Genomic DNA, 23,932 nt, shown 5'->3' with positions numbered 1-23,932 from the left:
ATTATTAAGGACGTGGTAAAAGGGCACTTAGAAAATAGTAATAGGATTGGGCTTATGATTGGGTTTATGAAAGAGAAATCGTGTTTGTCCAAAGCTATTAGAGTTTTTTGAGGTTGTAACTAGCAGAATAGATTAGGGGAAACCAGTGGATGTGGTGTATTTGGATTTTCAGAAGGCATTCGATAAGGTGCCACACAAGAGGTTATTAAACAAAATTAGGGCTCATGGGATTGGGGGTAATACACTAGCATGGATTGAGGATTGGTTAACGGACAGAAACAGAGAGTAGGAATAAACAGGTCATTTTCGGGTTGGCAGGCTGTAACTAGTGGGGTACCGCAAGGATCCAGTGCTTGGGCCTCGGCTATTCACAATCTACATCAATGATTTGGATGAGGGGGCCAAATGTAATATATCCAAGTTTGCTGATGATACAAAGCTGGGTGGTAATATAAGTTGTGAGGAGGCTGCAAGGAGGCTTCAAGGGGATATAGACCGGCTAAGTGAGTGGGCAAGAACATGGCAAATGGAATATAAGGTGGAGAAATGTGAAGTTATCCGCTTTGGTAGGAAAAATAGAAAAGCAGAGTATTTTTTAAATGGTAAGAGATTGGGAAATGTTGGTGTTCAGAGGGACCTGGGTGTCCTTGTACACGAATCACTGACAGTTAACATACAGGTCCAGCAAGCATTTAGAAATGAAAATGGTATGTTGGCCTTTATTACAAGAGGATTTGAGTATAAGAGTAAAGACATCTTACTGCAATTATATAGGCCCTGTTGAGACCACACTTGGAGTATTGTTTACACTTTTGCTCTCCTTACCTAAGGAAGGATATACTTGCCATAGAGGGAGTGCAACGAAGGTTCACCAGACTGATTCCTGGGATGGGGGGATTGTTCTATGAGGAGAGATTGAGTAGACTAGGCTTATATTCTCTAGAGTTTAGAAGAATGAGAGGTGATCTCATTGAAACATACAAAATTCTTACAGGGCTTGACAGGGTAGATGCAGGGAGGATGTTTCCCCTGGCTGTGGAGTCTAGAACCAGGGGTCACAGTCTCAGAATAAGGGGTCGGCCATTTAGGACTGAGATAAGGAGAATTTTTTTCACTCAGAGGGTGGTGAATCTCTGGAATTCTCTACCCCAGAGGGCTGTGGAGGCTCAGTCGTTGAGTATATTCAAAACAGATCGATAGATTTTTGAATATTAAGGGAATCAAGGGATATGGGGATAATTCAGAAAAGTGGAGGAGGTAGAAGATCAGCAATGATCTTACTGAATGTCGGAGTAGGCTCGAAGGGCCAAATGGGCTACTCCTGCTCCTATTTCTTATATTTTTATGTACGATCTGCCTACTCTGTATACTTCAGGCGCACATTCCCAGCGCCGACACTAACGCCCTCACCAAAATGGTGTCCAGCGTGGCCTGCACCAGAAGTGTGAGTACACTGCTCGGATGCCATTTTTGAGCAAATTTGGCACCCGTAGTGCCCAATCAACGGGCGCTACGCAATCAGATTTTTAGCCCAATGCCTGTTAATATTCCTGTTTCTCAGCTTGCAGTTAATGTGGTTTAGGCATCGTTAAAGTTCTTCTTGTTGTCATGGATGTTTAAACAGATTCTCCCTTCAGTTGTCCCTCATCTCCTTCCATAAGTACTCTATATCTAATGATACTGTGATCATGGTTCTCCAAATGCTCTCCCGCTGAAACATGCTCCACTCAACCCACTTCATTCCCCAGAACTAGATCCAACACTGCTTCCTGCCTCGTTGAGCCCAAAATGTACTGACCAAGATTGTTCTCCAGTACACATTTCAGGAATTCCTCCCTTTCCTTGCCCATTAACATCTATATTTGGATAGTTTAAGTTCCCAATGATCATTTTTCTTTTATTTTTACATCTTTCCAGAGCTGTAGCAGTATCTTTAATCAATTCTGCCACCCTCTTCCTTTTCCCCTTCCCTATTCCTCCTGAATACATTGTAAGCAGGAAGCTCACGTTTCCATTCCTGCCCTTGTTTCTGCCAGGTTTCCGTTATTACCACTAAATTATAAGCCCATATGATAACTTTTGCCTGCATCTCACAAACCTTAATTTGTCACACTCTATGCATTTATGCACACACTCTCCAAACCTGCTTTTCATATCTCTGCTGTCTGATCCCTCTTCTTTCTGGACTACTCTTTATTCTAATACTGTTTGGGCTAGAAATTCACGTTCTCCATGAATCGCTCAACCATTGGTGGCCATGCCTTCTGTTGCCTAGGCCCTAAGCTCTGGAATTCCCTGCCTAAACCTCTCCACCTCTCTTTCCTCCTTTTTAAGACGCTCCTTAAAACCTACCTCTTTGACCAAGCTTTCGGTCACCTGCCCTAACTTCTCCTTAGGTGACTCGGTGTCAAATTTTTTGTCTTATAATACTCCTGTGAAGCGCCTTGGGATGTTTTACTATGTTAAAGGCACTATATAAATACAAGTTGTTGTTGTTGGTATCACCAGCAACTGGAGTTAACGACCACTGAAAATGGCCACCATGCTGAAGAGAATAAATTTGACTGGGGGGGCTGGAGATTGGTGGCGCAGCGCTAACCTTCCATGCAACACCATCCTGGTGGTGTTAGTGGAGACCCCCGAGGCAAAGTTCCTGTCCTGAAGTGGCATTTGAGCTTCGCACAGTCTCTGGGAGCGAGGTTGTGGAGCTCGCAAGGAATTGTGGGCAATTAAAAGGGCTATGAATTAAAGGGGCGATGCACTCAGAACTAATACAAATTAAAATGCACTGAAAAATGCAGTTTTCAACTCTCACTGCCTTTCAAAATAAGATTATCAGTAAAAAGAAGTCCCAAATGTGATTATTCAGCTCTTAATGTTGAATTCCCTTCCGAACCTCAGCACTAACACAAATAGCTCGGCAAGCCAGGGCAAGGGCACCCAGGGACTTGCATGCAGCACTCCAGCTTTGTGCAGGGGGTCACGGGGACCAGGAGACCCTCCAGAAAGAAGGTTGTGGGTCTACATCACCGAGGCCGTCAGTTCTAGCAGTGTCGCCCCCCACCAGTGCCCAAAGAAGCTTCATGACCTCAGACGTCAAGGTCAGTGAATGCATCTTCAAAAACCATCTGCTACCAACTGCACCACTAGCCTCACACATTGCTCAACGCACGACCCCCACCCCCAATCACTCACCTACCGACAATGTGCACAAATCACTCCTAGCCTCACCTCACCCCTTTGGAGGAGATGGTGCAGGTCATTCTTGGCAGGGGCATGGCTGAGCCCTTGGCCAGCAGCGGGGCTGAAAGGATGAAAGATGCTGGGATCGTCATACGTTATCCTCCTTCTGTCATGCAACTCTTGCATTCCCGCCCTCCTGTCACCACAACTCGACCCTTGTTCCTACATTACAACAGTGACTACACTTCAAAAGTACTGCATTGGCTGTAAAGCGCTTTGGGACGTCTGGTGGTCGTGAAAGGCCCTGTATAAATGCAAGTTTTTCTTTCTTTTGTGCCTTCCTCATTTCACACACCCAAGAAATGCAGCCTGCCCAGTCAGTGGTTGACCAAGAAGAGGGAGAGGAGAGTGAAGAAGAAGAAACACCGTCACTTGATTTGATACTCCCAGCCACCAGCTCCTCAAGGTCGACCAGCAAGGCCATTTGCAGTGTCCCCCACTTAAAGTCAGCAGCCTTCCACCAACCATGCTGCAGCCACTGGGGTAGCACTACGTGATATCAGGAGAAGAGGCAAATGCACACACAAGATAGTCACTAAGAGATTGCATAAGAGTGATGAGTTGATTTCTTGATGGATAAATGTATAAAGTTGGATTGGAAAGTTTGCTTTGTGGTGGCTTTTATTTCAGCATTGTGGCCAAGAGGACGCTATGATGGTCAGTAACAGAGGGAAGGTAAGTGTTAGATCCGTGATTCTGAGAGCATGATGTTTTTTTAATAACCACACGGATGCTGTAACAACAATCAACAGGTATTTACTGGAGGAGGGTAGTCTCAAGACTGGGGGTACAGAGGCATGCGCAAGGCTTATATACAGGTGTGGTCACTGCCGGTACTACAGTATACAGGAGCTGTAAAAGTACTTCTGTCTTAAAGGTACATACACTACAATTCCTCCCCTTTTAGATTAGTAGTACCCCTAATATTCAAATAACAATTAACACTTTAACATGTACATTAAACAACAATAGTCCATTTATAGATTCAGTCTTTGGGGCGGCTTCCTGATCCTTTCGGGATAGCGCCTTTCCTGAGGTTCTTGTTCTTGGTGCGGAGGCGATTCTGGCCCCTTTTCTTCGGGTAGTTCATCGGGTTCCACTGCTACTGGTTCTGAGGTAGATGCTACCGGTATGTCGGGTTCATCCCCAGGTACTCGAGACGTGGGGTTGACTCGTTCCTGTGACGCTAAGATCTGATCGACGTGACGTCTCACAATGTTCTCCCCGACATCCACTGTGTACATTAATGGCCCCTGCCTTGTGCATATCGTTCCAGGTTGCCATTTCTCTGTTCGGTAGTCACGGGCCAAGACTGGTTGTCCTACATTGAAGCTCCTTGTCGGCTTCTCATTGATGTGCTGGAATTGTTTATCCTCAACATTTCTTCGCACATTTGGTCTGAGCAAGTCCAGACGAGATCTCAACCTTCAGTTAAAGAACATCATGGCCGGGGTCTGGTTGGTAACTGCATGTGTCGCGTTTTGGTAGGCTAATAAGAAATTGTCCACCTTATGCTGTAGTGGAATTTCCTCATCGCACATGGCCTTTATCGCCTTCTTAAAGGTTTGTACGAACCTCTCAGCCAATCCATTTGTGGCTGGATGATACGGGGCGGATGTGTAATACCTTACCCCATTCCTTCTCTCAAATTTTTGAAACTCTTCAGACACAAACTGTGGTCCATTATCAGAGCAAATCTGCTCTGGCAAGCCGTTTCTGGCAAATATGGTCCGTAGGACTGCAATCGTTTTTTCTGTAGTGGTTGAGGACATTTTTATCACCTCAGGCCACTTCGAATGAGCATCCACTGCTATTAAGAACATTGAGTCCATGAATGGACCAGCGAAATCAATATGCACCCGTTGCCATGGAGAGGAGGGCCACTCCCATGGGTGTAGAGGGGCATGTGGTGGTGCATTTTGGACCTTCTGGCATCCTGAGCAGCTCTTGGTTAGGTCTTCGATTTGTTGATCGATTCCTGGCCACCACACATAAGCCCTAGCAAGGCTTTTCATTTTCACTCCCCGCAGATGACCTTCATGTAGCTCATTTAGCACTCTCTCCCTTAACTTGGGTGGAATCACCACTCTGGATCCACACATCACTGTCCCCTGGCATACTGACAGCTGTTCTCTTCTGGATGAGAATGCTGGCAACAGTGAGTCGCCATGTGTTGGCCATCCCCTCACCGTCAAATCATATGCCCGAGACAGCGTCGGATCATTGCGGGTCTTCTCTATATCCGTGTTCGTTACTGGCAATCGTTCAATTATTGACAAATAAAATATCTCGATAGGGTCCACTGCTGGTGCTTCCTCCACAGTAGGCAGTGGCAGGCGCGATAGCCCATCAGCATTTCCATGCTGTTTTGTGCCTTTATATTCTATTTCATATTGATTCGCCCCTAGAAACAGGGACCATCTTTGTAACCGTTGTGCACTCATCACTGGAATGCCCTTCTTAGAACTAAAGATGGAGACAAGTGGTTGGTGGTCAGTCAGCAAGGTGAACTTCTGCCCATGCAGATAGTGGTTGAATTTTTTTACTCCCCATACTAGGCTGAGGGCCTCCCTGTCAATCTGGGCGTAGTTGCGCTCGGCTGAGGTTAGTGACTGAGACGCAAAGGCTACTGGCCTCTCCAACCCGTCTGGGAATTTGTGTGACAGCACCGCTCCAATACCATAGGGTGATGCATCACATGCCAAACGAATTGGTAGTGCTGGGTTGAAATGGGCCAACACCTCTTTTGATGTGATCAATTCTTTACACTTCTGGAAAGCTCGTCTACGATCGTCATTCCACTTCCATGGTACCCCTGTTTGCAGTAGGGTGTTCAGTGGGTGTAATACCGTCGACAAATTTGGTAAGAACTTGTGGTAGTAGTTTACCAGCCCGAAGAACGACCTCAGATGTGACACATTTTCCGGTGCTGGAGCCTTGACTACTGCCTCAATCTTTTCAGGGGACTTATGTAACCCCTATTCATCGATGACGTGGCCACAATACAAGATCTGTTTCTGGAAAAACTCGCACTTGTGGCGATTAGCTCGTAGCCCATACTCCTTTAATCTGGTGAGCACCTTCTCCAAGTTGGCGAGGTGATCACTGTCATTTTCGCCCGTGACCAAGATGTCGTCCAAATAACACTGGGTCCCTGGAATCCCTTGCAGGACTTGATCCATTGCCCTTTGCCAAATAGCCGGAGCCGATGCTACCCCGAACACCAGCCGGTTATATTGATAGAGACCTTTATGAGTGTTAATCGTAAGGTATTGTTTCGAAGCTTCTTCTACCTCCATTTGCAAGTACGCCTGGGCTAGATCAATTTTGGTGAAGCGTTTACCTCCAGATAGCGAGGCGAAAATATCCTCAATTCGTGGAAGCGGATATTGTACCGTGTGAAGGACTGGGTTCATTGTCACCTTAAAATCCCCACAGATGCGGACCTTCTTTGGTTCCCCAGGCGTATTACTCAACGACCTCTTCATTACAGGAACGATGGATGTAGCCCACTCGCTCCAGTCTACTTTGGACAGTACTCCTGAACGTTCCAACCCTTCCAGCTCTGCTTCGACAGCTGGTCTGATCGCATAAGGCACTGGTCTGGCCGTAAGAAACTTTGGCCTAGAAATTCAGTTGGTTGCGCCAGCCGTTAGCGCCTTAGGAGGAGTAGATGTCGGGCGCTAGGCGGGTAGCGCCCGGGCGCAGCGAGAACTGCGCCTCGCCCCAACTTCACTAGCGATTTAGCGGCGGCGCAAAGTCTTTGCGCGCGCTCAGCTGCGCGCGCAAATCATGACATCATTTCCTCGTGCAACGCCCTTTGTGCGCCCCCAACCGGAACTTCAGTGGCAACGCCCCATTGTGCGCCTGGCGGCCCTCGCGACTGTTAAGTGGAACGGTGCTCAGCCGATGCGGGGCGCGGGGGCGCAAATTAAAGGGCACTCCTTCTGCAATGTAAAAGGCTGCCATTTCGCAGCACTCCCTCTTGCGAAACGGATCTTTGGAGAGAGACCAAGGTAGATAGCTTTCTGCTTTGGCCCAACACTCGGACAGGTACTTCTGGCTTCAGGCCACAGATTTCCAGTAGTCTTTGCCTTCATTAACATCTCATTGTTTGCCAGCATATTATGGGGGCTGCAATGGGTGTCAACGCAGGCTTTCTCAATTACATCCAAAGGGCTCACAGACGCCGTGAGAGAGTGGCAACCCTGGCTAGACGGAGAGGGGGCAACAGGCGTCGGCAAAGGAGGCCTTACCCACCCAGGGTATACCGCCAGCAGTTCTCCTATCTCAACATGTCTGAGGAGCAGTGTGTTCGGAGGCTGCGATTCAGAAGGGACGTGGTCACAGAGATCTGCCAGCTGCTTGGCGGTGATCTGCAGCCACAGCTGAGGAGCAGGACATCTCAGTCGGTGGAAGTGAAGGTGACGGTGGCTCTCAACTTCTATGCCACCGGCTCCTTCCAATCCGCTACTGGGGACATTGCCAACATCTCCCAGTTCGCCGTGCATTGCTGCATCCGCCAGGTCACCAATGCCCTTTTCAAAAGGAGACGTCAGTTCATCTCCTTCTCCATGGCCCTTGCCAAGCAGCAACAGCGTGCAATGGGCTTTGCAGCATTCGCGGGCTTCCCCATGGTGCAGGGCGCCATTGACTGCACGCATGTGGCTTTGCGGGCACCTCTGGAGAATGCCGAGGATTACCGCAACCGGAAGGGCTACCATTCGCTGAACGTCCAGCTGGTGTGTGACCACAGGCAGCTCATCCTAGCTGTCAATGCCCGCTTTCCAGGCAGCAGCCACGATGCCTTCATCCTGCGACAGACTTCTGTGGCAGACATGTTCCAGGCCCAGCCTCACCCACGCGGATGGCTTATCGGGGACAAAGGCTATCCTTTGTGTACCTGGCTGATGACCCCGCTCCGTGCGCCCAGCACCCCTGCTGATGAGAGATGCAACGAGAGCCATCAAGCGACCAGGAACATCATCGAACAAACAATCGGCGTCCTGAAGCAACGGTTCCGCTGTCTGGATCGTTCCGGTGGAGCCCTACAATATTCGCCGGAGCGAGTCTCCCATTTCGTGATCGTTTGCTGCATACTGCACAACCTGGCTATCCGCAGGACTCAGCCACTGCCACCACAGATTGGAGGACCACCTGAGGAGGAGGAGGAGGAGGAGGAGGACCAGCACAGGAGGGAGGCAGAAAGTGCAAGGGCCGCCCGTCGCCGGCTTATTGAACGTCGGTTCTAGGCCCCCTCTCAGGGACTGGCTTGTGCCAATGTCAGCAGATGAATGTAGCCGCTCCACAAGCCCTCAGCCGAGCAGGGCAACCAGGACTTAACCAAAAAACCATGCACACTGCAATTTAACAACAATAATTTATTGCAAACCTCTGCCCTTCCCACATTACATGCTCATGTGGAGAAGCCCCCTCCAAAAACACAAAACTACCAGTCTCGGCCTTACAAAAAGAAAGAAAGACACCAGTCTCGGCCTTACATAAAGAAATAAAGACACCAGTCTCGGCCTTACATAAAGAAATAAAGACACCAGTCTCGGCCTTACACAAAAACAACTGCACCAGTGTCGGCCTTACAACAAGCACCAGGCATTTGTGCATGCCTCTACTTTTTGCCCTGCGAGGGCGATGCCTTGCGCATCCTTGCCTGGCCCCTGCCCGCCCTGCTGCTTCTCCTCAATGGGAGCCCAGTGGCTGGGGGAAGGCTGCTGAGGGTCAGATGGCGAGACGGCAGATGCCCTTGGGGGTCGGCCTGCACCAGCTCTGGCCTTGGAGTGGCCGGCTGCTGATTGCTCCAACTCTGGCTGGGCGGCAGCAGTCTGTCCAGCATCTCGTGGCAGCTGCAATGGCGGAGTGGCAGTGTCGGCTGCAGGAATGGTGGCAACCTGGCAGATCGCAGGTGCTCGCTGGTCGCCTGACACATTGGCACTCGCACGGGCCAGCACTGCAGCATGCGCAGCAAACAGCTGAAGGACAGACTGCTGGGCTGCTGCTGCGCGGCAGGTGCCCTGGCGATGCCTGGCTGATCCAGCGAGGGTGGCAGCAGTTAGTGCCCGTGTGGCCCTGGTCTGTGTCCGCATGACACCAGCCAGTGAATGGACGGCACGACTGAGCACTTGGCTAGAAGCCGACTGTGCTGCCGCGAAGTCCTGCAGACTCCTGGCCTGTGCTGCCGCGATGTCCTGCAGACTCCTGGCCTGTGCTGCACTGAATTGTTGCAGACTCCTGGCCTGTGCTGCCCCAAATTTCTGCACACTGCTTGCCAGTGACTCTATGGAGTCAGGCATCCTTGCCACTGCAGCCATGAGCTCAGTGTGCCTGCGCTCAGCCTGAACGGCCATTTCCTCTAGGAGGCGCACCTCCTCTGCGCTCACCGTCGCAGGACTGGAGGCCGCACACACCCTCTGGGGAGAAGTCCGCCGAGCTTCCCCACCCCTCCAACGTTGCTGCAGGCCGCTGGGCCCCGGAGCTTCACTCTCCTCCGACCCTTCTGTGGTAAACCACTGTTATACCTGTCTGTATGTGTATTCCACTAGGTACAGGTCTGGACATGCCTCGGCTGACTCCTCCCACTATTCCAGGTATATAAGTGACTACCTCCCAGTCCCTTAGTATTCTGGACGGGTCGACCACTCGAGACAAGACCTTCATTCTTTAGTTAATAAAAGCCTGGCTGTTACTCGCTTAACCTCAGTCTTTTGAGTAATTGATGGCGCATCAATTTTATTAACTAAATTTTTTATAATGGAGAAGATCCTCACACCAGCATGCCTGGACCTGGACAGTCGGGAAGCGGACGCTTCCACCAAGTTTGCTCACTGGCTCACGTGCTTCGAGACATTCCTGACTGCCTCCACTGCGGTCGTAACGGATGCGGACAAACTGTCTGTCCTGGTCTCCAAGGTGAACCACCGAGCGTACTCAGTCATCCGGGACGCGACCTCGTACACAGCCGCCCTCCAGCTTCTCAAGACCCAGTACACGCGCCCTGTGAATGAAGTATACGCCAGGCACCTTCTGGGGAGTCGCAAGCAACAACCTGGGGAATCGACTGAGGAATACCTCCAAGCACTGTCCGTGCTTGGCCGGGCCTGTGGGTGTAAGGCGGTAACGCCCGCTAAGTACACGGAGGAACTGATCCGGGATGCCTTCGTAGTGGGCCACAGGTCCAACTACACCCGACAGCGACTGCTGGAGCAGAGTGACCTCACCCTCGACAAAGCCTCCAAAATCGCACTAACGCTGGACGCAGCCTACCGGGGCATGGATGCCTACTCCTCTGCACCGTGGACGCCGCGGGGAACGACAACCTGGGACACGGTAGGACAGCCCCATAGCACCGTGCCACCACAGACACAGCCCAACAACGGCCCAACTACCGCAGCAGTGTCCCAAAGCCAGACAGCAGTAGCCCAAGGCCAGAAATGCTACTTCTGTGGCCAGGCCAAACACCCCAGAGCGCGCTGCCCGGCGAAGAATGCGACCTGCTCGGGCTGCGGGAAAAAGGGACACTACGCCAGCGTCTGCAAGGCCAAAGCCACCCCGAACGCCAGCAGCGCCGCGTGTGGGCCGGGCGAGCGTCATCTTGGGCCCCCAACAGCGCCGCGTGCGGGCCGCCATCTTGGGCCTCCCCAGCCATGTGCGAACCACCGCAGCAGCAGCCATCTTGGACGACTCCAGCCACATGGGAATCATGGATGCCGCCATCTTGGACACCAGCTGGGACGCAGCAGACCGCCAACCCCCCCCCATCTGATACCCACAGCGACACACCGACCCCTACGCTGGCCTCTGTTACGCTGGACCAAACGAGACCGCACCAACTAGCTCGGTCCAAAATGGACGTTAAGGTAAACGGCCATGCAATAAACTGCCTTTTTGACTCCGGGAGCACAGAGAGCTTCATCCACCCCGACACGGTGCGGCGTTGCTCTCTCCCAGTCCTGCCTGCGCACCAGCGGATTTCTATGGCCTCCGAGTCCCAGTCAGCAGACATTGGCGGCTACTGCGTGGTGACACTAGTAGTAGACGGGACTGTGTTCAATAATTTTAAACTCCTGGTCCTGCCCGACCTCTGCGCTACCGTCCTACTGGGGTTGGATTTCCAGTGCCACCTCAAAAGCGTTACGATGGCGTACGGTGGCCCCCTCCCCCCACTCACAGTCCACAGCCAGCAGCCTCCAAATTGCCCACCGCGCACCAGATGTAACCTCTCCACACTCAGAGTCCCACCCCCCCCCACTGTTTGCTAACCTCACCCCCGACTGTAAGCCCATCGCCACAAAGAGCAGGTGATGCAGTGCCGGGGACAGGGTTTTCATCAAAACCGAAGTGGAGCGGCTCCTGAAGGAGGGGATTATTGAGGGCAGCTCCAGCCCCTGGCGAGCCCAGGTTGTGGTCATTAAGACCGGCGAGAAACAACGCCTGGTCATCGACTACAGCCAAACAATAAACCGCTACACCCTGCTGGACGCCTACCCACTCCCCCGCATAGCTGACATGGTCAACCAGATCGCGCAGTATCGCGTCTTTTCGACCATTGACCTGAAATCAGCGTACCACCAGCTCCCCATCCGCCCTGAAGACCGCCAGTATACTGCTTTTGAGGCAAACGGCCGCCTCTATCACTTCCTTAGGGTTCCCTTCGGCGTTACCAATGGGGTCTCCGTCTTCCAAAGGGAGATGGACCGGATGGTCGATCAAAACGCGCTGCAGGCCACTTTCCCTTACCTAGACAATGTGACCATCTGTGGCCATGACTTGCAGGACCATGACGCAAACCTCGAGAAATTCCTCCGCACCGCCCAACTCCTGAACCTGACATATAACAAGGAGAAGTGCATATTCCGCACAGACCGCCTCGCCATCCTTGGCTGTGTTGTGGAACACGGGGTCATCGGTCCCGACCCGGACCGGATGCGTCCCCTTATGGAACTCTCACTGCCCCACTGCCTAAAAGCCCTGAAGAGGCGCATAGGGTTTTTTTCCTACTACGCTCAGTGGGTCCCCTACTATGCAGACAAAGCCCGTCCGCTGATCAAATCCACCTCTTTTCCCCTGATGGCAGAGGCCCGCTTGGCCTTCCACCGTATCAAGGAGGACATTGCCAAAGCCACCATGCACGCAGTGGACGAATCCATCCCCTTCCAGGTGGAAAGCGATGCGTCCGACTTTGCTCTGGCCGCCACCCTTAATCAGGCGGGGAGACCTGTGTCATTCTTCTCACGAACCCTCCAGGGCCCGGAGACCAGACACTCCGCGGTCGAGAAGGAGGCCCAGGCTATTGTGGAGGCTGTGCGTCATTGGAGGCACTACCTGGCCGGAAAACGATTTACCCTGCTCACTGACCAGCGTTCAGTTGCTTTTACGTTCAACAACAAGCAGAGGGGCAAAATCAAAAATGACAAGATCTTGAGGTGGAGAATCGAACTTTCCACCTACAACTACGAGATCTTGTACCGGCCTGGGAAGCTCAATGAACCCCCAGATGCCCTATCGCGTGGCACCTGCGCCAGCGCGCAGATCGATAGGCTGAGGGCCCTCCACAATGACCTCTGCCACCCGGGGGTCACCAGGTTCTTCCACTTCATCAAGGCCCGCAATCTGCCTTACTCCATCGAGGAGGTCAGGACCATGACCAAGAACTGCCAAGTCTGCGCTGAGTGCAAACCGCACTTTTATAGACCAGACAGAGCCCACCTGATAAAAGCCACTCGCCCTTTCTAATGCCTGAGCGTCGATTTTAAAGGGCCTCTCCCCTCCTCCGACTGCAATGTGTACTTCCTCAACATCATTGACGAGTACTCCCGTTTCCCATTCGCTATCCCCTGCTTGGACATGACCAGTGCCACGGTCATTAAATCTCTGAACAGCCTCTTCACCCTGTTCGGTTTCCCCAGCTATATCCATAGCGACCGGGGCTCATCGTTTATGAGCGACGAACTCCGCCAGTACCTGCTCGCTAGGGGTATAGCCACAAGCAGGACCACCAGTTACAACCCCCGGGGGAACGGACAGGTGGAAAGAGAGAATGCAACAGTTTGGAAGGCCGCCCTACTAGCCTTAAAGTCTAGGGGCCTTCCGACCTCGCGCTGGCAGGAGGTGCTCCCCGATGCGCTTCACTCGATTCGGTCACTGCTCTGCACTGCCACCAATGCCACCCCTCAAGAGAAAATGTTTGTCTTCCCAAGGAAGTCCACATCGGGGACATCGTTACCGCCATGGCTGACGTCCCCAGGGCCGGTACTACTGAGAAGACACGTGAGGGCCAATAAAATGGACCACCTGGTCGAGAGGGTCGACCTCCTCCACGCCAACCCCCAGTACGCTTACATTGCGTACCAGACCTCGCACCCGCGGGGACCGCTGTAGGGCGGGAGGACACAGTCTCCACACGAGACCTCGCACCCTCGGGGACCGCTGTAACCCACTACACATTACCACCCACCCCCCCCCCACGACCCGATATCCAACCCCAGCAGCCGGCTCGCCTTGAACTGTCACCCACGAGGACTACACTCCAGGGCCCAGCCTACACGGGACGCGACGCCGGAAGCTCCACCACCCCTGCCGTCGCCACGTCGATCACAGCGGCAGACAAGACCTCCGGAGAGACTCCAATACACGAACTTTTAAATACACTTCACCCCGCCGGACTCATTTTTAAACAAGAGGTGAATGTGGTAAACCACTGTTATACCTGTCTGTATGTGTATGTGTATTCCACTAGGTACAGGTCTGGACATGCCTCAGCTGACTCCTCCCACTATTCCAGGTATATAAGTGACTACCTCCCAGTCCCTTAGTATTCTGGACGGGTCGACCACTCGAGACAAGACCTTCATTCTTTAGTTAATAAAAGCCTGGTTGTTACTCGCTTAACCTCAATCTTTTGGGTAATTGATGGCGCATCACCTTCCCCCCGGCTCCCCTCCAGGGAAGACGTGTCCCCTACATCGCCATGGGCTGGCGCGGCTGAGGGTGGCACTGATGGGCCGGCTTCCTCTTCCTCCTCCTCGTTTTCCGAAGGGCTGACAGTGGCAGCTTGAGGGCCCGCCTCCTCACCTGGCGATTCACCATCTGAAAGCAGGAAGGCACAAGAGTAGCTTTAGAGTGAGGACAGGGCGGCAGCGAGGGAGGCATGAGTGGTGCCATTCACCGCATTGGTCGGACAGTGGCAAAGGATGCTGATCTGATGCGCAAGTGGAACGAGAGAGGTCCAAAAGGTGATGCCCTTACCATTGGTGCCCAGAACAGGGTCGGCATCTCCACTGGCGACGGAGCCAATCAGCCGGCCTCCCATAATGCGCTCCACACGCTGGTCGAGGTCGGAGAGCTCTTTGAGGTCAGGACGGCCTCCGCCGGTGTCAGTTCGGTTGCGCCGGTTGTGCGCAACCTTGGCCTGCAAGAGAAAGGACGGCCTCTAAGTACAGTGTGTAGCCCTGATCTTGTCTGCACTGCCTCCCATGGTCGAATAGCTTGGACAGTGTGTAAAGTGCTGAATGTGCAATTGATTTTCATGCCAGTCCCATAGCTGCTGGATGAGGGCTGGCCATTAGGGCTTTCAGGTCCCTTTGCCCATAATGTCAGGTGCACATGCAAGGATGAGGAGGACACTGGAAAGGGTACTCACCCTGACAACCCGAGTGAGGTCGTTGAACTTCTTCCGGCATTGCACAGGAGTCCTGGCAACCACGCTGTTGGAAGACACCCTGTTGGACACCTCCCTCCAGGCTTTCCGGTAGGTGCTGGGCAGTGGCCTCTTGCCACCTTCTGAGAACAAAACATGGCGCCTGCGCTCCACTCCGCCAACCAGCACCCTCAGGTCTCCGTCGCTGAAGCGCTGCGCTCTCTCCCTGGCCTTCTCCATAGTCCTGGGCGTTGTACAGGTGAAGCTGAAGTGGTCAGGCCTAGATTGAGGGCTGCAGTGTGCAGGGCGTGGCAGGCAAACAAATCCACCCTCCCCCTTTAAGAGATGACCGGCGCCAGAGTGTCTGCCGTCAATCAAGAACTCTCCGCACCTGCGCTGCGCCCGGCCTCGGGGGTATCGCTCAGCACCGCCGGCTTAGCGCCTAAAGATAGTCGTGCATCGCCTGTTTTAGCGCAGCAGCAACCTCTTGGGGCGATGCGACTGAATATCGGCGAAGGGGGCGCGACTTTGCGCCGGGCGCAAACTTTAGCGGCCGCCCGACTTTACTGCCCCAAAAGTGGCTATACTGAATTTCTAGGCCTTTGGGCTTGCATTTTCCTCTATTTTAATCATTGCTGTTATGCCTTTTAGTGTTCCGAGTCCCTCCTGGAACACTTCTTTTGCGTCAGTTAGCATTTTTGACAGTCGTCCAGGTGTGACATCGTCATCCTTTTTGGCCTCAACCTTCAGTGCCTGTATGGAATGCCAATCTAATTGTAGCTTCCGGATCCATTCACGTCCTAGCAGTGGTGGTCCTCCATCTGGCAATACATATATATCCATTTTAGGTATTTCCTGGCCTTTGTATATCATTTTCACCCTTATTTTTCCTTTGGGGTAGACTTTTTGCCCCGTGTACGTCTTCAAGACAATCTCAGTAGCTTTCAAGGGTATATGTGAAAATAGCCGCTTATAGTCCCTTTGGTTTATGACGGTTAGGGCTGATCCTGTGTCCAATTCCATTTTCACTTGGACTCCGTCTATCTTGAGTGTAACCCAGATAGTCTGGTGATCCTCCATTTTGGTTACCTTATGTAGTTTCAGACAACCCAGCTCCTTGCTTCCGGAGTCTGTGTCACTTTTCTGTTCGTCTGAACTACTGTCCATCACCTGGTGTACCTTTTTGTACTTCTCCTGTGGAGATTTCTTACTGTTGGTTTTCTTCCCAGACCTGCAGACTCTTGCTATGTGTCTCTCGCTTGCTTTTCCACACTGTCTGCACACTTGGTCCTTGAACCAACAATCCTTCTGGTCATGTGTTGTTCTGCCGCAGCGATAGCACTTCCCTGTTCCATAGGACATTTCATTGGTGCCATATTCTTGCGGTCTCCGTTGTATCTCTGCAGCGCCCCTTGCGGCTGCTTCGTGTGATACTGCCATACTGAAAGCCTTGTCCAGCGTAAGATCCTTTTCTGATAGAAGCCGTTTCTGGGTTCCTTCACTTTGCAGCCCACACACAAACTTGTCCCTTAACGTATCTGCTAGTCCCGCTCCAAACTGGCAGTGTTTCGATAGCTTGCGCAGTTCCGTTAGGTACTCAGCATTGCTTTCATCTTTGTGTTGGTTCCTTTTATGGAACTTAAATCGTTCTGCTATCAGCAGCGGTGTGGGGTTTAAGTGGTCCTGTAGGATTTCTACTATGCTTTCGAAATTCTTGTTCACCAGCTTCTCTGGGGTTATTAGGTTTCGCAGTAACCCATAAGTTTTTGCACCCATGGAATTTAACAAAACCAGTGCTTTCCTAGCATCTGGCACTTCATTCGCCCTGCAGTACACCTCAATACATTCCACATATGTTGCCCAATCTTCGACTTCATTGTCGAACGTAGAGATACTGCCACTCTTCGGCATCCCTGGGTGTGATTTAACTGTCAAAAATGGTGTCTCCCGTGCTTCCCCTTCATCTCCACTGGCACAAAATGGCGTCTCCCGTGCTTTCCTTCCTTCCCGCGCTCGCCCTTCTTCTCTGCTGCGGCTTCTAAAAATGGCATCTCCCGCGCTCTTCCTTCTTCTCCGCGGCTCAATGGCGTCTCCCGCGCTCTCCCTTCTTCTCCCCGCGGACACTGTTCAGCACTTGAGCCCTGGCCGTGCTCTGCGCATTTTTTTTTTTTCGTTTCCGCCGCTCGGTCCTGAACCCGGCTGTTGCTTTACCCTCTCTCCATTTTTTTTTCTCTCAACGCCGCTCGGTTTTCAACCCCCGGCTGCGCCCTGTGCGCTTCACCCTCTATCTTACCCCGTCGACGCTGCTCGGCTTTGTCTCCGCCGTCGGTCGGCTCCAGCCGCCGCTGTCCGGGAAGGGTCTGTGCTGTACCGGTCGTCTGTCTCTTGCTGATCGTCGTGACTGGGGAACCAAGCCCGGCTCTCCACAGCCTCCCCTGCGATGTTCACTCTCTGCCGGACGACTGGGCGGTTGCTCGTGGTCGACGCCCGTGTTTCTGGCCTCGACTTTCTTCCACCGCCCTCCCGGAGCGAATCCTCGAAGGGAAATGCAGAGTTGCAGGTAGATTCGAATCGACACTCATCGCCAGTGTTAGATCCGTGATTCTGAGAGTATGATTTTTTTTAATAACCAAATGGATGCTGTAACTTAACAATCAACAGGTATTTACTAGAGGAGGGTAGTCTCAAGACTGGGGGTACAGAGGCATGCGCAAGGCTTATATACAGGTGTGGTCACTGCCGGTACTACAGTATACAGGAGCTGTAAAAGTAGTTCTGTCTTAAAGGTACATACGCTACAGTAAGGTGTGGGACAAATGTGGAAAGGAGAATTTGGGCTGTAGTCACTGGTAACGCAGGCAGATGATTCCATCCCGGATATCCCGGCCAGAAAGGGGCTGTCTAGGTTGCATCCTTCTTTCTGCTTCCCCCTCTTTGGCTTCTTCCTCTTCTGTGTCTTCCTCTTTCCTCTGCAAACGGATGCTGGAAATCTGAAATCTGAAATGACAGCATATAATGCTGGAAATACTCAGCTGGTCAGGCAGCATCTCGACCTGAGACGTGAACTCTGTTTCTCTCTCCACGGATGTTGCCTGACCTGCTGAATATTTGTCGCATTTTCTGTCTTCTCAGAGGCCTTCATTTACCAAGCATACAGCAGCACTCCCTACACACTTAAAATACCTTCAACATCTATTGCAGCAAGCCACTACTTCAATAAAATTTTTAAAAACCAGTCCAAAAGCTTAAATCCAAACTTACCTGACTGATGTGTGTGTCCCTTTAAGAGGCGTTAATGTCGCCACTGTCAGCCTGCTTGCATGCCAGGCGTACTTAGGACACAGCGCTGAATTCAGAACTAGGGTCGAAGTTGGCCGTGGTGATGTTAAGTCAGCGTGCAATGCCGACTGATGTCACCAATCTGCTATTTCCTTTTGCAGGGCGCTAAAACTTACCGGCAGCGCTACGAGGAGAAGCAAAATGGAGGCCGCCGCAGGACCCGCCACCAGCTGGCGAAAGAGTGACGGCTGCCGTTCTTTTGCCATTTTTTTTGCCGGTAGCAGGTGGCGTTAAGCCCACAAATTTTTAGCCCTTTGTCTCTCCCAATCCTCTATGCACCTGGTTTCTTCTCTCTGAAGCTTCATCCTCGTTCCCCTCCTTCTGCCAAATTAGTTTAAACCTTCCCCCACTGCACTAGCTAAACTCTCTGCAAGTACATTGGTCCCAGTCCTGTTTAGGGGCAACCCGTCCACCTTGTACAGGTATCTCCTGCCCCTGAACTGATCTCAATGGCCTAGGAATCTGAAACCCTACCTCCTGCATCATTTCTCCAGCCTCGCATTAATCTGTTGTCCTTGCTGTTCCTATACTCACTAGCAGATGGCACTGGGAGTAATTCAAAGATTATAACCTTTGAAGTCCTGGGGCTAAAAATTGAGTAGCGCCCCCTTTGGGGTGCTAACTTCACCGGGGCACCCCCATGATGGAAATTGAGTGGTAGCGCCCCAAGAGGGAAGCGGGGTGCTACTAGAAGCGCCCCGCCTTCCTCTTGGGGCACTGCGAGGGAATATCGTTGCACCGCGGTATTGCAGGCCTTCCTCCCCTTTTTAAAGGGGAGGGGCCTTGTGCAGCGCGACCCGGGGCCCAGCTGGACCCCCGGGGATTGGGAGTGCCGGCAAAAAAGCCCAGCACGCAAGAGAAGTGCCGGACTCATGGAACGCAGCCGGCACTACGCCGGGGGGGGGGGGGGTGGGTAAGGAGGTCGGGGGCTGGAGCGGAGTAAGGTGCTGGCAGGCGACCAGCAACAAAAATGGCCGCCCCAAACCTCGCCTTTAACTAGCGCTTCCCCGGCCGCAGGTAGGCCCCCCTGACCCCGTCGGACATCGTGTCCGGCGGTACGTCAGGGGACGTTCCCGAAGATCGCGAGCGGGGCGCTGTGCATGGCGATGATGTCATCGCCGGTGGCACAGCGCTGCGGGGTGCTACCGGTTACCGCTGCCGCTGACCTCCCGCTGATTTTCATGGGAGGTGTTGGCGGCGCCACGACCGGGCGCTAGTTGCTTTGCACCGGGAGGCGCAAAGCAACTGAATTTTTCCTTCCTGCTCTTTAATATGCTCCCTAGCTCCTCAAAGAATCATAGAAATTTACGGCATAGAAGGATGCCATTCAGCCCATCGTGTCTGTCCCGGCTGAAAAAAAGCTATCCTGCCTAATCCCACTTTCCAGCTCTTGGTCCGTAGCCTTGTAGGTTATGGCACTTCAAGTGCATATCCAAGTACTTTTTAAATACGATGAGGGTTTCTGCCTCTACCACCCTTTCAGGCAGTGAGTTTCATAAAAAAGTTCTCCTTAACTCCCCTTTAATCCTTCTACCAATTACTTTAAATCTATGACCCCTGGTTATTGACCTCTCTGCTAAGGGAAATAGGTCCTTCCTATCCACTCTATCTAGGCCCCTCATAAATTTATATACCTCAATTAAATCTCCCCTCAGCCTCCTCGGTTCCAAAGAAAACAACCCCAGCCTATCCAATCTTTCCATATAGCTTAAATTCTCCAGTCCTGGCAACATCTTCGCGGATCTGCTCTGCACCCTTGCTAGTGCAATCTCATCTTTCTTGTAATGTGGTGGCCAGAACTGTATACAGTACTCTAGCTGTGGCCTAACTAGTGTTTTATACAGTTCAAGCATAACCTCTGCTTTTATATTCTATGCCTCGGCTACTTTCAAAGATCTGTGGACATGCACTCCAAGGTCCCTCTGTTCCTCTACATTTCTCAGTATCCTACCATTTATTGTCTATTCCCTTGCCTGTTAGCCCTCCCCAAATGCATTACCTCACACTTCTCTGGATTGAAACTCTGCAGTACCTCAACTCTTTTCTGCCCTTGTGTCATTGGTTCCAACATGAACTACGACTTCTAGTTGTTCTTCCCCCCCCCGCCCCAGTAGAATTTTTATTTTTATTTTTTTAAATTCATTGATGGGATGTGGGCGTCGCTGGCTAGGCCTGCATTTAGTGCCCATCCCACTCGTTCCGTGACATCCTCTACCCTCGCACCAGGGAGGTAACGTAATGCAAGACTCAATTCGGCGATTGCAGAAACGCCTGTCTGCCCCTGACTATCGAATTCCCTGTGACGACTGCATTTCTACACTTCCCTGTGCTGCCCTGTGCAGTCATTTGCTCCTTGTACTATTTGTTTATTTTCAAGAAACTCATCAAAAAACTCACATACAAAAGCAACATACTGCGGATGCTGGAAATCTGAAATAAAAACAGAAAATGCTGGAAATACTCAGCAGGTCAGGCAGCATCTGTGGAGAGATAAACAGAGTTAACGTTTCAGGTCGATGGTTTCAGTCATTTCCAGCATTTTCTGTTTTCATTTCTAAACCTCATGTTTCTTTACAAATCAGAAACAGAAACCTCACAGTACAGATAGAGGCCTATCAGGGAAATGTGTACCTCTCTCACACTCCACCATATGTAAAAGAGACAACACATAATGTAATAAAGGATGGTGTCTCATGAAAGTCTACATTTGTTCTCCAGGTTGCAGGAGGAGGTAGGCAACGTGATGAGATGAATGCTCGAAATACTGAGATAATGGACAATCTGAGAAACTATGGGTACTGCCCCGTCAACCATTCCACATTTGCAGAATTCATAGTAAACAGCTATGGAATCCTTAAGGAAAAACCACAGTGCCCAGTAATGTTCGAAAATTACAATAATCAAGACTATCTGAAAAAATTGATAGTTGAGAACACTCCACCACCTTTACTGAAGAACATGATGGTACTATTTACCTCTCTGTGGAACTTGTCAGTGGCTGATGGGCGACCAATGTTTATTTGGTAGATGTCCTCGCAGCAGATAGAGAACTAACACAATTTAGTTCTCATTCAATAAAACAATGAGAAACAGGAAGTAGTCCTTCTTTATGTCAGAATTAATAGTACAGTAAAACCAGAGCATCAATCCTGCTAATCACCTCGATCAAAGATAATAGCCAGGATTAACTGGTAACAGTAAACATGTTAAATTCAGATATGTAATGGCACTCATTTCATAATTAAGCCCAGTTGAGGGTGGGAGAGAGAATTAAAATATAAAATTTTAGTCCATTGCACACTATCATTCATCTAATTTCCCTCAAAAAAAATTGTCTTAGATGAAAGCTGCACGTTCTATAATCCACTTGATTATTAATTCCGTGCCATGTTTACCAGCAAAGTTCACAGGCACTGCATCAGACATGAATGAAACTGCTAATATTAAATTTGTTCTGAAAAATGATGATACATTTAGTACATAGTTTTGCTCCAGAATAAACTAGGCACTTACAACAGCTTTGATAAACAGGGAAATGGATCACAAATTATCAATTCACATCCCCTTGCATAGTTTATTTCTCAAATTCATATGTAGTAGCAGTCCAAAAAATAAACGTGTGGTTGACACGTGTACGTGGGCAAAATACATCTCAAAGGGGGAAATCGCCTAGTGGGAACCTGACGGGACCAGGTGCAATGCTGGTTTTACACCCTGCCCGATTTTGCTCTCTATTGAAGTCATGGCTTTCCCGCCTGGCGGGTTAGGTTAAAATTACAAAGGATAGTCTTTCTCGCCTGGAGTTTCAGCCCGGTTGTGCTGTTTTTTTTGTGCAAAAGCCCAGTTGACCCTACAAAGTCCTCCTCACCAACATCTGGGAACTTGTGCCAAAACTGGGAGATCTGTCGGACAGACTAGTCAAGCAACAGCCTGACATAGTCATACTCAGAATCATACATAGAAGATAGGAGCAGGAGTAGGCCATTCGGCCCTTCGAGCCTGCTCCGCCATTCAACGAGATCATGGCTGATCATCCAAACCCTAGCACCCGGTCCCTACACCGACAGCCATCTCACCCAAGCCCTATCCCAGTAACCCCGTAACCCCACGTATTTAATCCCCCCTAACACTAAGGGCCAATTTTTATCATGGCCAATCAACCTAACCCACACATCTTTGGACTGTGGGAGGAAACCGGAGCACCCGGAGGAAACCCACACAAACACGGGGAGAATGTGCAAACTCCACACAGACAGTCACCCGAGGCCGGATTTGAACCCGGGGCCCTGGTGCTGTGAGGCAACAGTGCTAACCACTATGCCACCGTACCTTTCAGCCAATGTCCCAAACTTCTCCATCACCATCCTTGGGTATGTCCTGTCTCACCAGCAGGACAGACCCACCAGGGGTGGCAGCACAGTGGTATACAGTCAGGAAGGAGTGGCCCTGGGAGTCCTCAACATTGACTACGGACCCCATGAAGTCTCATGGCTTCAGGTCAAGCATGAGCAAGGAAACCCTGCTGATTACCACCTACCGCCCTCCCTCAGCTGATGAAGCAGTACTCCTCCATGTTGAACACCACTTAGAAGAAGCACTGAGAGTAGCAAGGGTACAGACAATGTCCATCACCAAGAGTGGCTCGGTAGCACCACTACTGACCGAGCTGGCCGAGTCCTGAAGGACAGAGCTGCCAGTCTGGGCCTGCGACAGGTGGTGAGAGAACCAACATGAGGGAAAAACCTACTTGACCTCGCCCTCACCAATCTACCTGTCGCAGATGCATCTGTCCATAACAGTATTGATAGCAGTGACCACCGCACAGTCATTGTGGAGCCGAAGTCCCATCTTCACACTGAGGACACCCTCCATCGTGTTGTGTGGCACTACCACCGTGCTATCTCATTGAAACTTATAAAATTCTAACAGGACTAGACAGACTAGATGCAGGAAGGATGTTTCCGATGGTGGGGAAGTCCAGAACCGAGGTCACAGTCTAAGGACAAGGGGTAAGCCATTTAGGACTGAGATGAGGAGGAATTTCTTCAGCCAGAGAGTGGTGAACCTGTGGAATTCTCTACCACACAAGGCAGTTGAGGTCAATTCATTAAATATATTCAAGAAGGAGTTAGATATATTTCTTAAGGCTAAAGGGATCAAGGGATATGGGGAGAAAGCAGGGACTGAATTTGGATGATCAGCCATGATCTCATTAAATGGTGGAACAGGCTCGAGGGGCCGAATGGCCTACTCCTGCTCCTATCTTCTATGTTTCTATGATAGATTCAGAACAGATCTAGCAGCTCAAAACTGGGAATCCATGAGGCGCAGTGGGCCATCAGCAGCAGCAGAATTGTATTCCACCATAATCTGTAATCTCATAGCCCGGCATATCCCTCACTCTACCATTACCCTCAAGCCAGGGGACCAACCCTGGTTCAATAAGGAGTGTAGAAGAGCATGCCAGGAGCAACACCAGGCGTACCTAAAAATGAGGTGCCAACCTGGGGAAGGTGCAACACAGGACTACATGCATGCTAAAAAGTGGAAGCAGCATGCTATAGACAAGGCTAAGCGATCCCACAATCAATGGATCAGATTAAAACCTCTGCAGTCCTGCCACATCCAGTCGTGAATGGTGGTGGACCATTAAACAACTAATGGGAGGAGGAGGCTCCATGAATATCCCCAGCCACAATG

The 23,932-nt window shown here is 51.1% G+C and overlaps 1 protein-coding gene across 2 annotated transcripts in view; it reads left to right on the top strand.

Moving 5' to 3' along the window:
* Nucleotides 1-21,328, top strand: part of LOC147116901 (uncharacterized) — a 148,936-nt gene extending 127,608 nt beyond the window's left edge. For both annotated transcript variants that reach the window (XM_085987348.1, XM_085987347.1), the window contains one exon: nucleotides 20,951-21,328. In XM_085987348.1, coding sequence (XP_085843474.1) covers nucleotides 20,951-21,259 — 309 coding nt within the window. In that variant the 3' untranslated portion in view covers nucleotides 21,260-21,328. The remainder of the gene's footprint in view (nucleotides 1-20,950) is intronic.
* The last annotated feature ends 2,604 nt before the right edge of the window (nucleotides 21,329-23,932 follow it).

The sequence above is a fragment of the Somniosus microcephalus genome, chromosome 5, assembly GCF_052327205.1.
Source record: "Somniosus microcephalus isolate GS21.2 chromosome 5, FLI_Smic_1.0, whole genome shotgun sequence".
NCBI lineage: Eukaryota > Metazoa > Chordata > Chondrichthyes > Squaliformes > Somniosidae > Somniosus > Somniosus microcephalus.
Note: the sequence above shows the minus strand (reverse complement) of the source record. Positions and strands in the feature narration are given on the sequence as shown.